Source organism: Excalfactoria chinensis, chromosome 15 (genome assembly GCF_039878825.1).
Source record: "Excalfactoria chinensis isolate bCotChi1 chromosome 15, bCotChi1.hap2, whole genome shotgun sequence".
Taxonomy (NCBI): domain Eukaryota; kingdom Metazoa; phylum Chordata; class Aves; order Galliformes; family Phasianidae; genus Excalfactoria; species Excalfactoria chinensis.
Window position 1 is genome coordinate 4,538,954 of NC_092839.1, and position 13,592 is coordinate 4,552,545.

Sequence of the window (13,592 nt, forward strand, 5' to 3'; positions counted from 1 at the left end):
AGCTAAAATGCTCCTCAAAATTTATGAGGAAAATGACGGCTTGTTGAATACATGATGTAGCGAGATGTAGTTTTACATTAACTTAAGAGGCATTTATGGGGCAATATTCATCTTCTCTGTATTATGGCAAGTATAACATGAGAGGATGCTATGTCACGGGGATATGAGACCTGACAGCTACGGTGTACACAGGGAGACCGTGATGGAGCAGAGAAAGGCAGAAGGAGGTTGGGTGTGAATGGGGACATGGGCTGCCCCCTATCCCTCCACCTGCAGGCTGTGTGCAGAGAGTGCTCCCTGAGCACAATGAGCTCCCAGTGGTGATGTCAGCAGAAAGAAACTGCACTGATAGCGGAGGGGCCTGAAGCAAACAGAAGCCTTTGTAAGCACAGAGTGAAGGGCCGAAGCTGGATAGTTGCCTGCTGAGGTCTCTGCTGGAAGACAGGTTGCAGAAGCCATGCTGGATGAGAAGGATGACATATCAGCCCCATTAGATAGAAGAGAAATTAAAAGGATGGATTGATATCAATTATCAGGTGCAATTTGTTGCTGCACAATTGACATGTTAATCACCTCCTTGCTGCATTTCAGCATGGCGAGAATTATTTTTTTTTGACCAATTTGAAAGGTTTACAGCAACAATATGATGCTGATTTATCTCTCCTTAATAAAAAAGTGATCAACTGAAACCTGCATCCATCATTCTGTTTATCACTCATGGTGATTTATTAACTAATTATACTTACAGTGGGTCTTTTTCTATAAGTATGGATAACAGAGTGATGCAGTGTCAGTGCGAGTCATAAATAATGCCACAGTGCAGTGTGTTTAGTTTAGTCCTCGCTCCCAGGACCAGCCCATAACAAGATGCCTTGATTAAGGTGAGCAGATGGCTCCGTTTGTCTGATTTCAGGGCCAGTCGTGAAACTGCACGTGGAGGAAACAAATCCATTGCTCACATTTCCAGCACTGGCAAAGCTCTGGTTACAAAGCGCATCACTGCAGTGGTGGCACTGCCAGAGCCCTGCATTGCATGGACTGTGATTTGGGGTCCTTCCTAGGAGACTTTGCAGAGCCCGGTGGCATTTTGGCATCTGGGTTGCAGCACAGTGTGAGACGCAGGGTGCTGCTCAGCTTTAGTGGCAGTTTTCCCTTCCTAAAGTCAGTTCTGCAGCATTTTGGTCTTATCCAGAACCAGTCTCTAAATTTCTCACCTTGGTGTTTGCCCACAGATGCTCGTGTAGAGGACAAATCCCATTGTTTTAAAGGGTTTTTTCTTTCTCATCCACCACTGGATGAGGTCCATGATGGACACTCTGGATCTGAGCTCCCTTGGCTTTCAGTTTGGCATAAATATGGATCATAGATCATGTGACTCTTTGGCATTGATTGATCCCAGTAATTAAGAAGCTCATGTAAATGTGGCATCAGTTGGCCATTTCCCATCACCACCGGGCCCTGCTCCCAGCCCTGCCAGCAACAGGCTCTGCTCTTGTCCAAATCTCACTGCTTTCTACCCTGAAAGGTAGATGCAGCACATACATTCTTTGGGACAGAGCATCTTATTTTATTTGGACCACTGTGTGATCTCAAACTAAGCCTCTGCTGATGGCTTGCTCTATTATTTCCCTGTGCCTGCACTGTGAGCAGAGCCTCCTTACCTGAGGGAATGCAGCCAGGTCAAGCAGAGAGCAGCAGCAGCCTGCAGCACAGAGCAGTAGCACATCACAGTGCATTGCAAGGAGGCCAAATCCTCTGTCACTCCATCCTGGAACACAAATGTAGAGGGGAGAGCAAGTGGGTGGATGGAGGGTGATCAGTGCATCATCAGCAGCATCTCTGACCAGTTTGTTTGTTTGTTTGTTTTAAGAGAAAGAAAAAAGTTGATTCTAAGAACCTTTCAGAGCCTCGATCAGCTCGGGGCTGCGGACCCACCGCTCGAGGGCTGCTCCGTGCGCGGAGCCGCAGTGCCATCTCCTGGGCTGCCGCAGCGCCGCTCCGAGCGAAGGGCTCTACCGCCATCGGGCCCGCGGGATTCCCGCATCCCTGTCCCGAGGGATGACGATATCAGAGCAAACCCTGTGCTTAAATCAAAGGGAATGAGGAATCTCGAGCAGCAGCTCTGAGGCTGAGGTGTTGGGTTATTTTTCCACCAGCTCGTTACAGGTTTGTGCCATGGTGTTACTTATGTGTATAGAAAGGGAAGTGAGAAGCTCTGCCTGCACCAGCCCTATCTGCAGCAGCATGGAGGCGTTGGGTGCTGCAGAGCTGTCCTGAAAAACCTTTCTGCCTTTGCAGATATGTTTGAATGCAGCAGGATGATTCCTGCAGCTACAGGCAGAACAGGCGCTTCCCTGGTGCCCAGAGCACGAGTGGAAAGAGGAGATGTGTCTGGATGATGGATGGGGCCTCAAAAAACAGTGCAGCCCATATTGCAGCGTGAGGTCCGGACCACAGAGCAGCGTGCAGTCAGCACAGCAGCGTGCCATACCTACAGCAGGCACGGCGATGTGCAGCGTGGTTCGTGCAGCACTGTGCGGCCCTCGGGGAAGCAGAAAGTGCGTGCAGCAACGCACACGGTGTGGCCATGCACTCTGCGCAGCAATGCGCGCTCCGTGCAGCAGTGCCAGCTCCGTGCACGCAGCATCGCAGCCCGGTGCCCGCAGTCTCAGCGCACGCCGCGAGGTGGAGCTCGGCGCTGCAGCCGCTCTCCTCCCGCTCGGGATGTCTCCCATCCAACACTCGGTTGGAGCCGAGGACGTTGTGCCTCCTTTATCAATCACATTTAGAGACTAGGGTCATTTAATGACTCCGTGTCATCAGAAAATTCGCATTTTATTTTTATATAGCATCTTTAACACACGCTTAAGGAGAATGATGTTGGTGTCCAGAGCCTGTGGTGATGGGGAGAGTTGTCTTATTTTTACCCAGAAGGGGTTGAAGCTGATAAGTCAGGAGTGGGATGATGGTGGGGCCACCAGAGGTAGATTTATGGCGTGGGACATGGTACATGGCACAGGGATCTTGTGTGTGCAGGAAGCAGGCAATATTAGTGGTGGGTGAGCTGCTGGACTAAACGGTCTTAGAAGTCTTTTCCAACCATAATGTTTCTATGGGAAAGCCATGGCCTCTGGAGGTGTGTCAGGTCCACATGCAGATCAGGTCAGCCCCTTTCGTGGTGTCCCACCTCTCCCTGCCCTGCCAATCCCCCTGCTATGGGCAGGGAGAGCTATGGGGCTGCGTGTTCAGGTGTGAGGCTGCTCTGCTATGGGGCTGTCACCTCCTGTCTCCTTGCAGGGCACTGGTATTCCATTTGCCACCATCCATTGTCCAAATCTCCCTGTGGCTCTGTGGGCTCTGAGCCTGCTCAAACAGCGCTGGGATAGATGAGGGCAGTGCCATGTGCTGACCATCATTAGGAGCTGGTGGGCTGAGCAGGAGCCCTTCAGTCCTGCTGGAGCCAAGAACGGGACAGCAGATGGTGCGTGACCTGACACAGCCCCCACTGAGCTGCTGTTTGTTATCCTCACACAAGAGCATTGCCCTGGGAAAAATCCAAGGGTTGGATTCCAGGAGGGAGGTCCTTCTTGCGCAATAACCACTGCACCTACACCGGCCACACGCGTTGCTCACATGGCAGCTGCTTGTTACTGTCATGAGTGTTTTGGGTGCAGGGAAGGTCTCCAAGGAAATCAGGCTCTAAGCTCAGCTTTCAGGGCTGCTGTCCCATTCCGTGTTCATTCAATACCCAACAGGAGAGAACCGGAACAGTGTTACTCCAAACTTACTAGGAACAAGGATATTTTGCAATAGGAACTTCTGTTCCAAGCTACTTAGCACTGATCATCATGAAATCACTGCACTCAGGAGGAACTTGAAAAGCTGATTTTAGAGCCCAAGTGGACAAACGGATGTGTGCAGGTGGAGGATGCCCAGCTCTCTGCTGCACCAGTGAATCCATGGGGCAGAGGAATGTGGATAGCAGTCCCTGAGAAGTGGGTGGATCAGCTCCAGCACCCACACGTGTTGCAGCAGGAAAAGATCACCGTGCGTGCTTACATTAATAGCAGTAATGCTGTCATCCTCTGGGTGACATTTCAAATGCAAGGAATAAAAATCTCGGTTCCCACTACAGGTTTCAGCGACTCAGCCACGCATTCAAAGGTGTTTTGCTGTCTTTGCACACGTGCACATCGAAGTATGTAACCACTGCAGGCCTATTTTTAACCAAAATGCTAATATCACTCAGCCATTGCGTTTTGGTTAGAAGCTTTGTGAGCTCTGCGTGCGCCCTTGGAATGGAGTGGGAAGCAGAGATTTGGGCTCTATGGCTGGGGGTGCTGCCCCATCCTGTACACAGGGCAGGCTCCCTTCATGCAGCCCAGGAGCTGAGTGCAAATCCTCTACTCATACATTCAGTGGTTGCAGGAATTAGCCCATTCCATTTATCGTGTTTTGGCAGACAGGGCACACGGGCAGGATCTGTGGTCACAGCACAGGAGTGTAACACATCTTTGGGCCATGCTCCTCCATAGCTGTTAAACCAAGGCAGAGCTCTTCAGCTAGAGGAACATCTATTTTCTGCAACAAAAAAAACACACACATCTGAGAGTGAAACCGATTCAGAAAATAAAACCAAAGATAAGAAAAAGAAAAGAGGGAACTGAAACTGTGTGGGCTATTTTCATCCACCAAGATGAATGAAATGTAAAATAAAATAAATAAAGGCTGCAGGTTTTGGATTCTAAATAGGACTGGGCTGAAAGCAAGAAAATCCAAACAGGTGCTCTCAGCTCCAAGCAAGGGAGATTTCAGTGATGGGATGCCACAGATCTGCTCTGCGGGGTTCTTTAGTAAGCAGAAAGGACCTGCGATGCTGCTCTGTGCCTGCTCCTTAATCCTGGCACTCTGTACACTCAGTGCTGTGCCCTGCACACATCCTGGCTCCTATTAGTCCTGGTGCCTTGGCTGCACCCATGGCAAGAAGAAGCTACTGCAGCCACGGATGGGCACTTGGGGCTCCCATCCCAAACCTGAACTTGGAGAGAGCTGAGCTGGCTGCGAGCTGAGGTCCCTGCAGACAGAGAACTGCTGATAGCTCAGGTCCCAAAGGCTTAGAGTTGAGCTACAGCTGCTTACCCCTCTGCACCATGCTCCTGAGCACATCTGGCACTGCAATCCAGATGTTTGCTGCTCCTATCCATCGGGCAGCAGCACTGGGACCCAGAAAGCCCCTTTCGGCACAAAGCCAATGCTAATGGCAGTCTGGAGGCCCCAGAGGTCAGGGCACAAGGGCTGCAGGTTTCCAGCCGGCTGCACTTGTATTGGGGCATCTCCGGCTTTTGTTGGTGACTGTGATTGTCACAGAGTAGCTGCAAGGATGAGACAGCAGCCTTGAGATGTGGAGCATGGGACGTGGCTGCAGCATGGAGGACAGCATGGTTGGACCATCCTATGGCTTCCACATCACTGTCCACTTCAGCCTTCCAGAGCCACAACCTCTGTGGGAAGCAGGGTTTGTGTCACAGGGAAATGGTGCCAGCCAGAAATATCTCCATCCTCTGCACTGCCTGGAAATGGGCTCAGCTCAACAGGAACTGCCCAGGCTCAGGGACACCAGGAACACCAGACTCTGAAAGCACACCCACGGGACAAGAAGCCGCGTGATTCATTCTGGAGGGAGCATCCTGTCTAAAATAGGAGCATACCAAAAGAAAAAGGGTAAAAACACCTTTCTGCCCTGGTATGGATTCAGGAGCCAGCAAATATCCTCCGCTGGCTGAAGCAGAAAACATCTCTGGAAACAGACCTGCCCCTCTGCTCCCTTGCTAGTGGCAATTTGGGCTGCTGCTATTCAAGCACATTATATTTAAATTACTGGCCAAGCAATTGCACTGCACAGTCGTAAGCAACACGAGCACATCCTGACTGCCCCCAGGGTGCCTGTACAGGCTGCACGTACTGACAGCACGGCTGCTTCTTGCCCCGGTGACTGCACAAAGGCACCAACAGAGCGACTGGAGGCATTCTGAAGTTTATTAGCTTTTATAATGGTCATGAAAATAATTGGATCTCAGGCATGTGGCTGCCATTTGGTACAAAGGAGCACAGAAATGAGGCCAGATGAGTGCAAATGAGAAGTAACTCCAGAGCTGCTGGTGCAGTTGGAGCAGAGCAGGGGGAGCCCAAGTGCTGCAGGACCTGGGGACACGATTGGCTTCGGGCAGTGGATGCAGTTGTGCAGGAAGGAGGAATGGAATGATCCCAAAATGCCAGGGCTGGGTGCTCTCTGCAGCCTCCTCATCATTAATCAGCTTAGATTAAATTAACAAACAATTCAGACAGCTGCTTACCCAAGGCTCTGTGCTATCTCCATAGCATCAGAGCTCCATACAGCCATGATGACTTGTATGTGTGTTGTGCTTCTGTATAAATGTACTTATGGACACAGATGACACAGATCCGAGGTGAGATCTCATGGATGATCCCACTGCTGAGTTGGTCCATGCCCTTCTGTGATGCTCTCTCTCTGGCTGGCAGTGCCCTGGGTCCAGAAGTCAGCATTGAAGTTTTTCTGACCTAACAGAGTAATTCCCAGTGGTTTGAGCCTCCCCTGGCATGATGGTGTGCTCACATAAGGTCTAATCACTGATCTAATTACACTGATTTGCTACTGTGTTAAATCAGAGCAGCTATATCGAGCAGATTGCCTCTGTGTTTCTATTCTGCCTCATCATAAAAATCATAATAAAGAGCACCTTCAGGACACTGGGATTCAAAAAGAAAGTTATGTTTATTATTTTCAATCCAGTCTCTCTTTGTGGGATGTGGATTTCTGGTAGGGGCTGTGTGTCAGCAACAGTTACCTTGCATTTCTCTTATGCAAACCTTTGTAGGACGTGCAAATACGTCTTGCTGCTCCAGCAGGGCCCGAGATTTATTGAATCTAAAGCCCACCAAAGGTGACAACTCATTTTTAAAATAATTCAAATACCACCAAATATTGGTCTGATAAAAAGCTCGTTATGTTTAAAAACCAGTTCCACGGTTATTTTTGTTCACCATGTGAGGTTTGTTATTGTGTCCTTACAATTAACTTCTTCACCTCTTCCCTAACACAGTCACTCGGAGGCAGTTGTTTCCACTTGTGGCCATGGAGGATTTCCTGATCGCTTTGGGGTTTGGTGGCTGTGTGACGTTAGCAATGCAAGCTGATCTAGGAAATAACTGCCTTCCAGCTAAAATCGAGTTAAGTAAACTTTGAAAGAGTGATGTAGGCACTCAGAGCTATCTGTTTTGATAAAATGTGTGCATTGGGCCACAATCACTCCAACTGCAGTCCTTAAACTCTGATTTAGAGTCAGTCAAAAGCTGCAATAGCAGCATGCTGGATTGCACAGCAGTTGCAGCCTCAGCCTGACAGCAGGGCAGTGCAAGGCTGCCCCAGCTCCTTTCAGCCCCAGGTGACAGCCTGCAGCCCCCATGTCTCTCTGTAATGTCACATCAGCAATCCTCAGCTGGGCAGCAAACTGGTGCTATTAATCAGGCTAATAGTGTTAAATGCCCTGGCTCCTTTAAATCACTCTAGCTGGTGTCCCACACCTGCATTTCTCACCCGATCACCCACCTGTGCTGCTAGGGAGGAGCTGTGAGTAGCAGCTGTGGGGTGAGGAGTTGAAGCACAGCAGGGTTTGCAGCTCTTAAGGATAAGGGGCAAGTGCCCTGTTTGCTGTTGTGATATGGCAAAGCAGAAACCCTCAAAGCTGCCGTGATGAGCACAGAGTGCTGAGGCATTCAAGGACTGAGGGATTAGGGCAGTCCTGCCATCTCACCCACAGCCACCATGGAGAAGCAGCAATTTGGTGAGTAGTGAGGCTAATAAAGCAATTAACAGGGCTGTACAAGAGAGGGCATCCTTTGGGATTTGGGGATGCTGATTTCTTTAGGCTAAGCTACTGGCTGGACTTGTGCTGTCCCAAAGAACATCTTTGGCACAAGCTGTGGGTTAAAAAGTCCATAGCATATCAGTGGGTTGTAAATGGCAGTGCATCCTGGAGCAGGAGTATCATGGATGCAGGGCAGAATAGTGCAGAAAGGAAATGCATCTGGGTATGAAGAAGGTGTGTCTGCAGTCATATCCACCTCAGCCTCTGTTTCTGGGATCCTTCCAGCATGCTCTGTGAACTTGCAGCTCTAAGCTGGCTGGAGCAAAGCTTTCCAAGGCCACGTTTCAAATCGCTCCTGGTGCAGCAGGGTGGGCTCTGGGGCACAGCTATGAGTATCAGCACTCCCACTAATTTTTTGGATGGGTTTTGGCTGCTCAGACCTCCTGGAGCTCAGCCCAGTGTTCTCCATGTGGCGTGGCTCCAGAAATGGAAGCACTCCAAGTGAGCAGTTTCTTTCCCGAAATGGGGATTCTTCCATCCTTTGGATGGAAAACACTACAGCCAGGGGAAATATTATCTCACTGTACCATGTTGGAGAACCATTTATTAACTGTGGGTACCAAATTTAGCTGGGAGTAGTTTTAATAGCAGTTCTGATATGAATAGAAATGTTTGGACTCTTTCCTTGCAGTGTCAGGAATCCGCATCACAGCACTGTGTCACTGTGTGAGAAACAGCAACAAAAAATAGCTGAGGGAGAAAAAGAAGTGAAACTGGCTAGTCTGAATTCGTGAGAAATCCATTGCAGGGATGGAGATTATATGAAATGGTTCCTTATCTTGGTTATGCTTGCAACACAGCACTGAAAAAGAGCCAACCCATTGCACCCCCCCCCCAGCTTGCCACGTTATGCCCTGGTGGCTTTTGTGGTGTGCTCTGGGGCTCCCCACGCTGCCAAGAGGAGAATGATGAAGAATGCTGCATATCCAAGGCATTGTTTTGGGAACTAACACCAGGACAGGTTGACGCAAGGCACTGCTTGTGGGTTTCTGATAGCCTTTATTTGCTGGGAGCAGGAAGGCAAAGGTGGCCCAGAGGAGGAAAGCGCTGTAAGCTCCTGTTTACAGCAGTATCTGCTGGCTCTGCTTAGTTTGGCCCCTTCTTACATCTTGAACTGTGAATAACTGCTGTGGTTTATTACAGTACAAAACAGAGAGCTTTCAAAGCATCAAGACGATTTCATTTCAAAGCGCTCAACGATATGAGTAGGTATGGATGTTTGGAGCAGGCTATCCCAATAAAGAGTGAGCAGGAAGCCATACATCTGACTGTTCCTATTTCAGATAAGTGTCGCTTTGTTCTAGTGACAACGGGTTTACAGGATACACCGAGCTGGAATACTGCACAGCACTCAGGTCTCTGACTGTGAAAAGTGGTAGGCTGGCAATGTGAGCGTCCAAACCACAGCTGTTATACAAATGAGCTAAAATCCCCCCCCCAAAAAAACATAAAATAAAACACAACAGACTCTAAATATAGGATTGCAGGGTTTAAGCCTCTTTTGTAATTGGTCACTTGTTATTTCTCTGTTGGCGGAGTGAACTTGTTTAATATCCAAAGCCTTTATAAAAGACATTGTCCCTAAATTATGAGTGCTGGGAAACTTGCTGCTGCTGCCTCTAACAAAAGCTGAGATTCCTATGAGGTAGCATCATAGAAAACAGAATAAGCAAACTCTGGTATCTTGGATCTGCTGAAAAATTGAAAGAGTTGGCAATGTTGTGTGCCTCCTCCTGTACCCTAGGAGAGGGTCAGAGACCTGAGCTATTGCAAGCAAAACACTGACTAAGAGACATATTCCCTTATGAAGTTTGCTTTGTTGTAAAGCTGAGCATAAAAGAGAGAAACTGAGTGAATGCTCTGCATGATGCTGAAAGCAAGGTAGTGGTGTGGAAAGAGGGCTATGGGGGGGCAGGGACTTGCATGTACAGGGTTTGTGTCCTGCGTAGGTCCTATAGTCTCTCATTTGTTTTTACCGTCCACTTTTTTCAGCATGAAACTTGAGCTGTTAGGACCTGCTGGAGCATTCCCTTGGCACCCATTCTCCCAGATAAGACATCAACAAGTGAAGAAGGTGACAGGGCTCAGCCCCTGCTTCCTCCTGTTCTGGTTGGTGCATCACAATGCTACGCTACAGAGCCCTGAGAAGGCAGGCATCCTGCTCTTGCTGTACACACCAGAGGCAGTTCCTAATGGGAATCAGTCCCCGCTCCTCACTGCAAGCCACAGCCCTGTGCACCCTTTGGGGTGACGTTTGGCAAAAACAGAAGTACAGTGTAGTTGTAGTTGCAAGCTTGGTCTGCCAAGGGGATTTCCTGCACTTACAGATCCCATCCTAGCACAGGAGAAAGCTGTGGCATCCCATTCTGATACAGAACCACGCTGTCTGTAAAGCTGCTCACCTACCTCTGCCAAAATGAGAATCCTGAGCCTAAGCACTGCAAGAAGCTCCAAGAATACAGAATAAATCCAAGCTCAGAATTCACTGGAATTAAGAAGTGGAGAGCTTCCTATAGGTTTTATGTCTGGTATGATTATTTAATTTAAACACATAATTTCCAGAGGCTTCATTTTGCAAGCAATCACTGAGGCTACGTTAGCCTGATAGTGATGTACTGCTGTCCTGGGGTGCCCTAGGAGAGACAGAGTGAGAACAGCACTTAGAGGTGTGATCTTCCCGTTTATGGGGTGCACACAATGTTGCCAGGGAAGTGGGTCCAAACAACTTAACTGTGTTGCTGCCAGATGCTGCAGGTGGAAGGACTGGTGGTACAGCAGTATGACCTATATGTGCCACATCCTTTCTCCACTCAGAGCCTCCCAGCACCAAGAGGTGCAAGTAGTAAAGCAAGGATTCGTGGTTATGCCTGCTAAAGACTCCCAGAACATCAGAGAACAGGTTACAGCCAACCCTGCAGGAGAGCAGAGACCACAGCCTTTACTGGGACATGAACTAGAAACTGGGCAGCTCCCTTTGTGTCCGGAGTCCATCTGGCTGGCTGTCAGCAGAGTCTTGCAGAGCACAGTACTGAGCTTCTTGTGCCAGTTTGGAGGCTCCCTTTCGCACCCAGAAGTGTGCTTGCAAAAGCCCCTGAAATGGCAGATGCTACGAGGCAGAGTGATCCTTTCCTCTGATCACAGCCTGCTGCAGTATGGTGGGTATTGCAGCAGCTCCTTTTCATGCAAGGCCACCTGAGCAAGGTTTCTTGGGACCCTGGAGATATTCAAGCTTCCATGCAAAACTGTTGTTTCTTAGGGCTATTAGGAATTTCTAATGCCTAAAGCGAGATGTGTGACAGCCTGAGCACGGCCTCACACATCACAAGATACAGCCCCTACACCTCTGTGTGGCAGTGAGGATAGGCTCAAACCTTTGGCTGTTCTGAGAGCAAAGCCTGCTATCAACTCATTCCTGTGAGCTAAGGGCAAAACCTCTTCCAACAGGAGAGGTGTCTGAAAAACAGCCTTTCCATTGTGTTTATATTTAAAAACCTAACAGCGACTAAAGCAGTTTGCATAATAAACACATCTAAATCAAGAAATATTTGCCTGCTCTCGGTGAAAAAGGAAGTCCTCAGATCCTCTTCTGAAGACTGCAAGAAAGTGACAGAGCTTTCCCTTTACAGGATATAAATATGCAGTGCAAATAGGTGGCTGCTGTCTCTGCTTACATGTTGATGCGTCTCTTCAGATAGCCTGGCAGCGCTGGATTATTTTAGCATCAAATCAAAGCTCAGGATGTGTAAAGAAGCTGAGGAAAGGTACAGTCTGTGTTGCAGCACAGGATGGTAGCTGCAAGAAGATTGGAAGCAGTCCTGTGAGACACATACCAGCCACGCATACTAAACCTGCCATTTAGTACATCGAAAGGATCTCAGTTCAGCAGGGCTGCTGCAGAACAGAAGCAAATGCCTTCAGATTGAAGCTGGGGCAGGGGATTGTTCTTGTAGGAAGGAACGTGATTCATCCTCGTGTTAGCTGAAAGAAGATATGGCTTTTGTTTCCTTTTTACTCTTGGTTTCCTTGCGAGAGAAAAATGAAAGGCCTGTTTACACTAGAAGAAGAATCACGATGGCTGATCCCCCTTTTTAAAGCAGAAGGCTCTCATTTGCAATGCAGCATTGCTGTCCTTGACTTTAATGTCAGCCCAGATCCGTCTGATCTGCATCCCGCTCAGCATCAGCCGTATGTGGATGCAGGGCATGTGTACAGCACTTTGCACAATGTAATCTCCGCAGGGTTACTGCAGCCTCTGCATTCCAGCCCGACACAATCGCACAGACAAACAGCGGAAGGTCGGTCACACGCTCGGGCTCCCTGCAGAACAGATGTGCACAGCGAGCACGGCTCATTTCCTGCCAAAGGGAACCGGCAGCAGCAGCATCGTCTTGAAATACTTACAATCCAACTGCGCCTCGGAGCATTTGTCGAGGCTTTGTAGGAGCGCGGCTCAGCGCCGCTCCGAGCTCCTCCTGCAGAGCCCGTGTAAGGGAGCAGCCGGTCAGAGCCCAGCAGCTTGCCCTGAGGGGAGGTGAAGGGGATGGCCCAGCCTGGCTGTGCCGGCACAAACACGGTCAGAACCCCTTCCCAGCACCACAGGGGACCTGAGGAGGCCGACTCGACCCCCAGCACCTGCACTGCTCTTGGTGTGCCCCTGCTCCATAGTTCAACCACGCTTGATCAAGCTGGGAAAGACCTGCTAGGCCCCAGCGGCACCCAAGGTACAGCAGGAGCTTCCCGTGAAGCCCCGCAGCGTGTTTGCGACCGCGCTGTGCCAGTTGCAAAGCGCTCTGACCAGAGGACACCCCGCCGCCTGGGCGCCGCCATACTCCCCTGACAGGCCGGGGGCGTGGCCTAAGGGCGGGGAGGCGGGGCTCGCCATGCAAATGTAGCGGACCGCCGGCAGGGTGTGGTTAGGCGCATGCGCACTCTGCTCACAGTAGGGGACGGCTTCTTACACAATGCGCCGGGCCCCTTCCGAGGCGGGGGGGGGGGGGGGAGCGCCGGGGCGGAGTTAGGTATGCAAATAAGGAGCAAGGTCGTTTCTCGCGATTGGAGGACAGGGAGGAAGGGGCGGGGCTGCGTGTGTTTTACGAGCGCGCGGGTGGGAGCGGGCCAGTCGGCTGCGTTCGGAGGAGTGGACGGATGGGGCGTGGTCTGTATGCAAATGAGCGTGCCGCCTGGGCGGGGCTTATTATGCAAATACTCCAACTGCCGTTGCCCAGTCGCCCGTCCCAGCGTTCTGCCTAACAGCGCCTTGGCTCCGCCCCGCGGGTAAAAGGCGCCGCGTCTGCGCAGTGCGCCGAAACCAGGACTTAGTGTCTGTTACACAACCGCTGAGGAGCCAGGGGCTGCGCTCTGCGTCGAGTCCCCGCTCCGCGCGTCCCCGGCGGCTTCAGCTCAGTTCTGCTCCTCTCCGCTTCGCTCTCCTCCCGCTTCGCTCTGCTCGGCTTCTCCCGCACCCTCCGGCATGAGCGGGGACCAGCTGCACAACGACTCCCAGGTGAGTCCCGAGGGAGTCCGGCGCGGGGCCCTTCGTTCCCGTCGCGGTGGGCCCTGAGGAGGCGCTTCACCTCAGCTCCCGCCGTGGGGGGGCACGTACCGCGGTGCTGCCCCACACGGCTGGGGATCCCCGTCAGCCCGGAA

General features: G+C 50.7%; 1 protein-coding gene across 1 annotated transcript in view; it reads left to right on the forward strand.

Moving 5' to 3' along the window:
- The first annotated feature begins 13,184 nt into the window (after positions 1-13,184).
- TOP1 (DNA topoisomerase I) overlaps positions 13,185-13,592 on the forward strand; it is a 62,213-nt gene continuing 61,805 nt past the window's right edge. Inside the window, exon 1 of the mRNA XM_072350196.1 lies at positions 13,185-13,449. Coding sequence (XP_072206297.1) covers positions 13,417-13,449 — 33 coding nt within the window. The 5' untranslated portion in view covers positions 13,185-13,416. The remainder of the gene's footprint in view (positions 13,450-13,592) is intronic.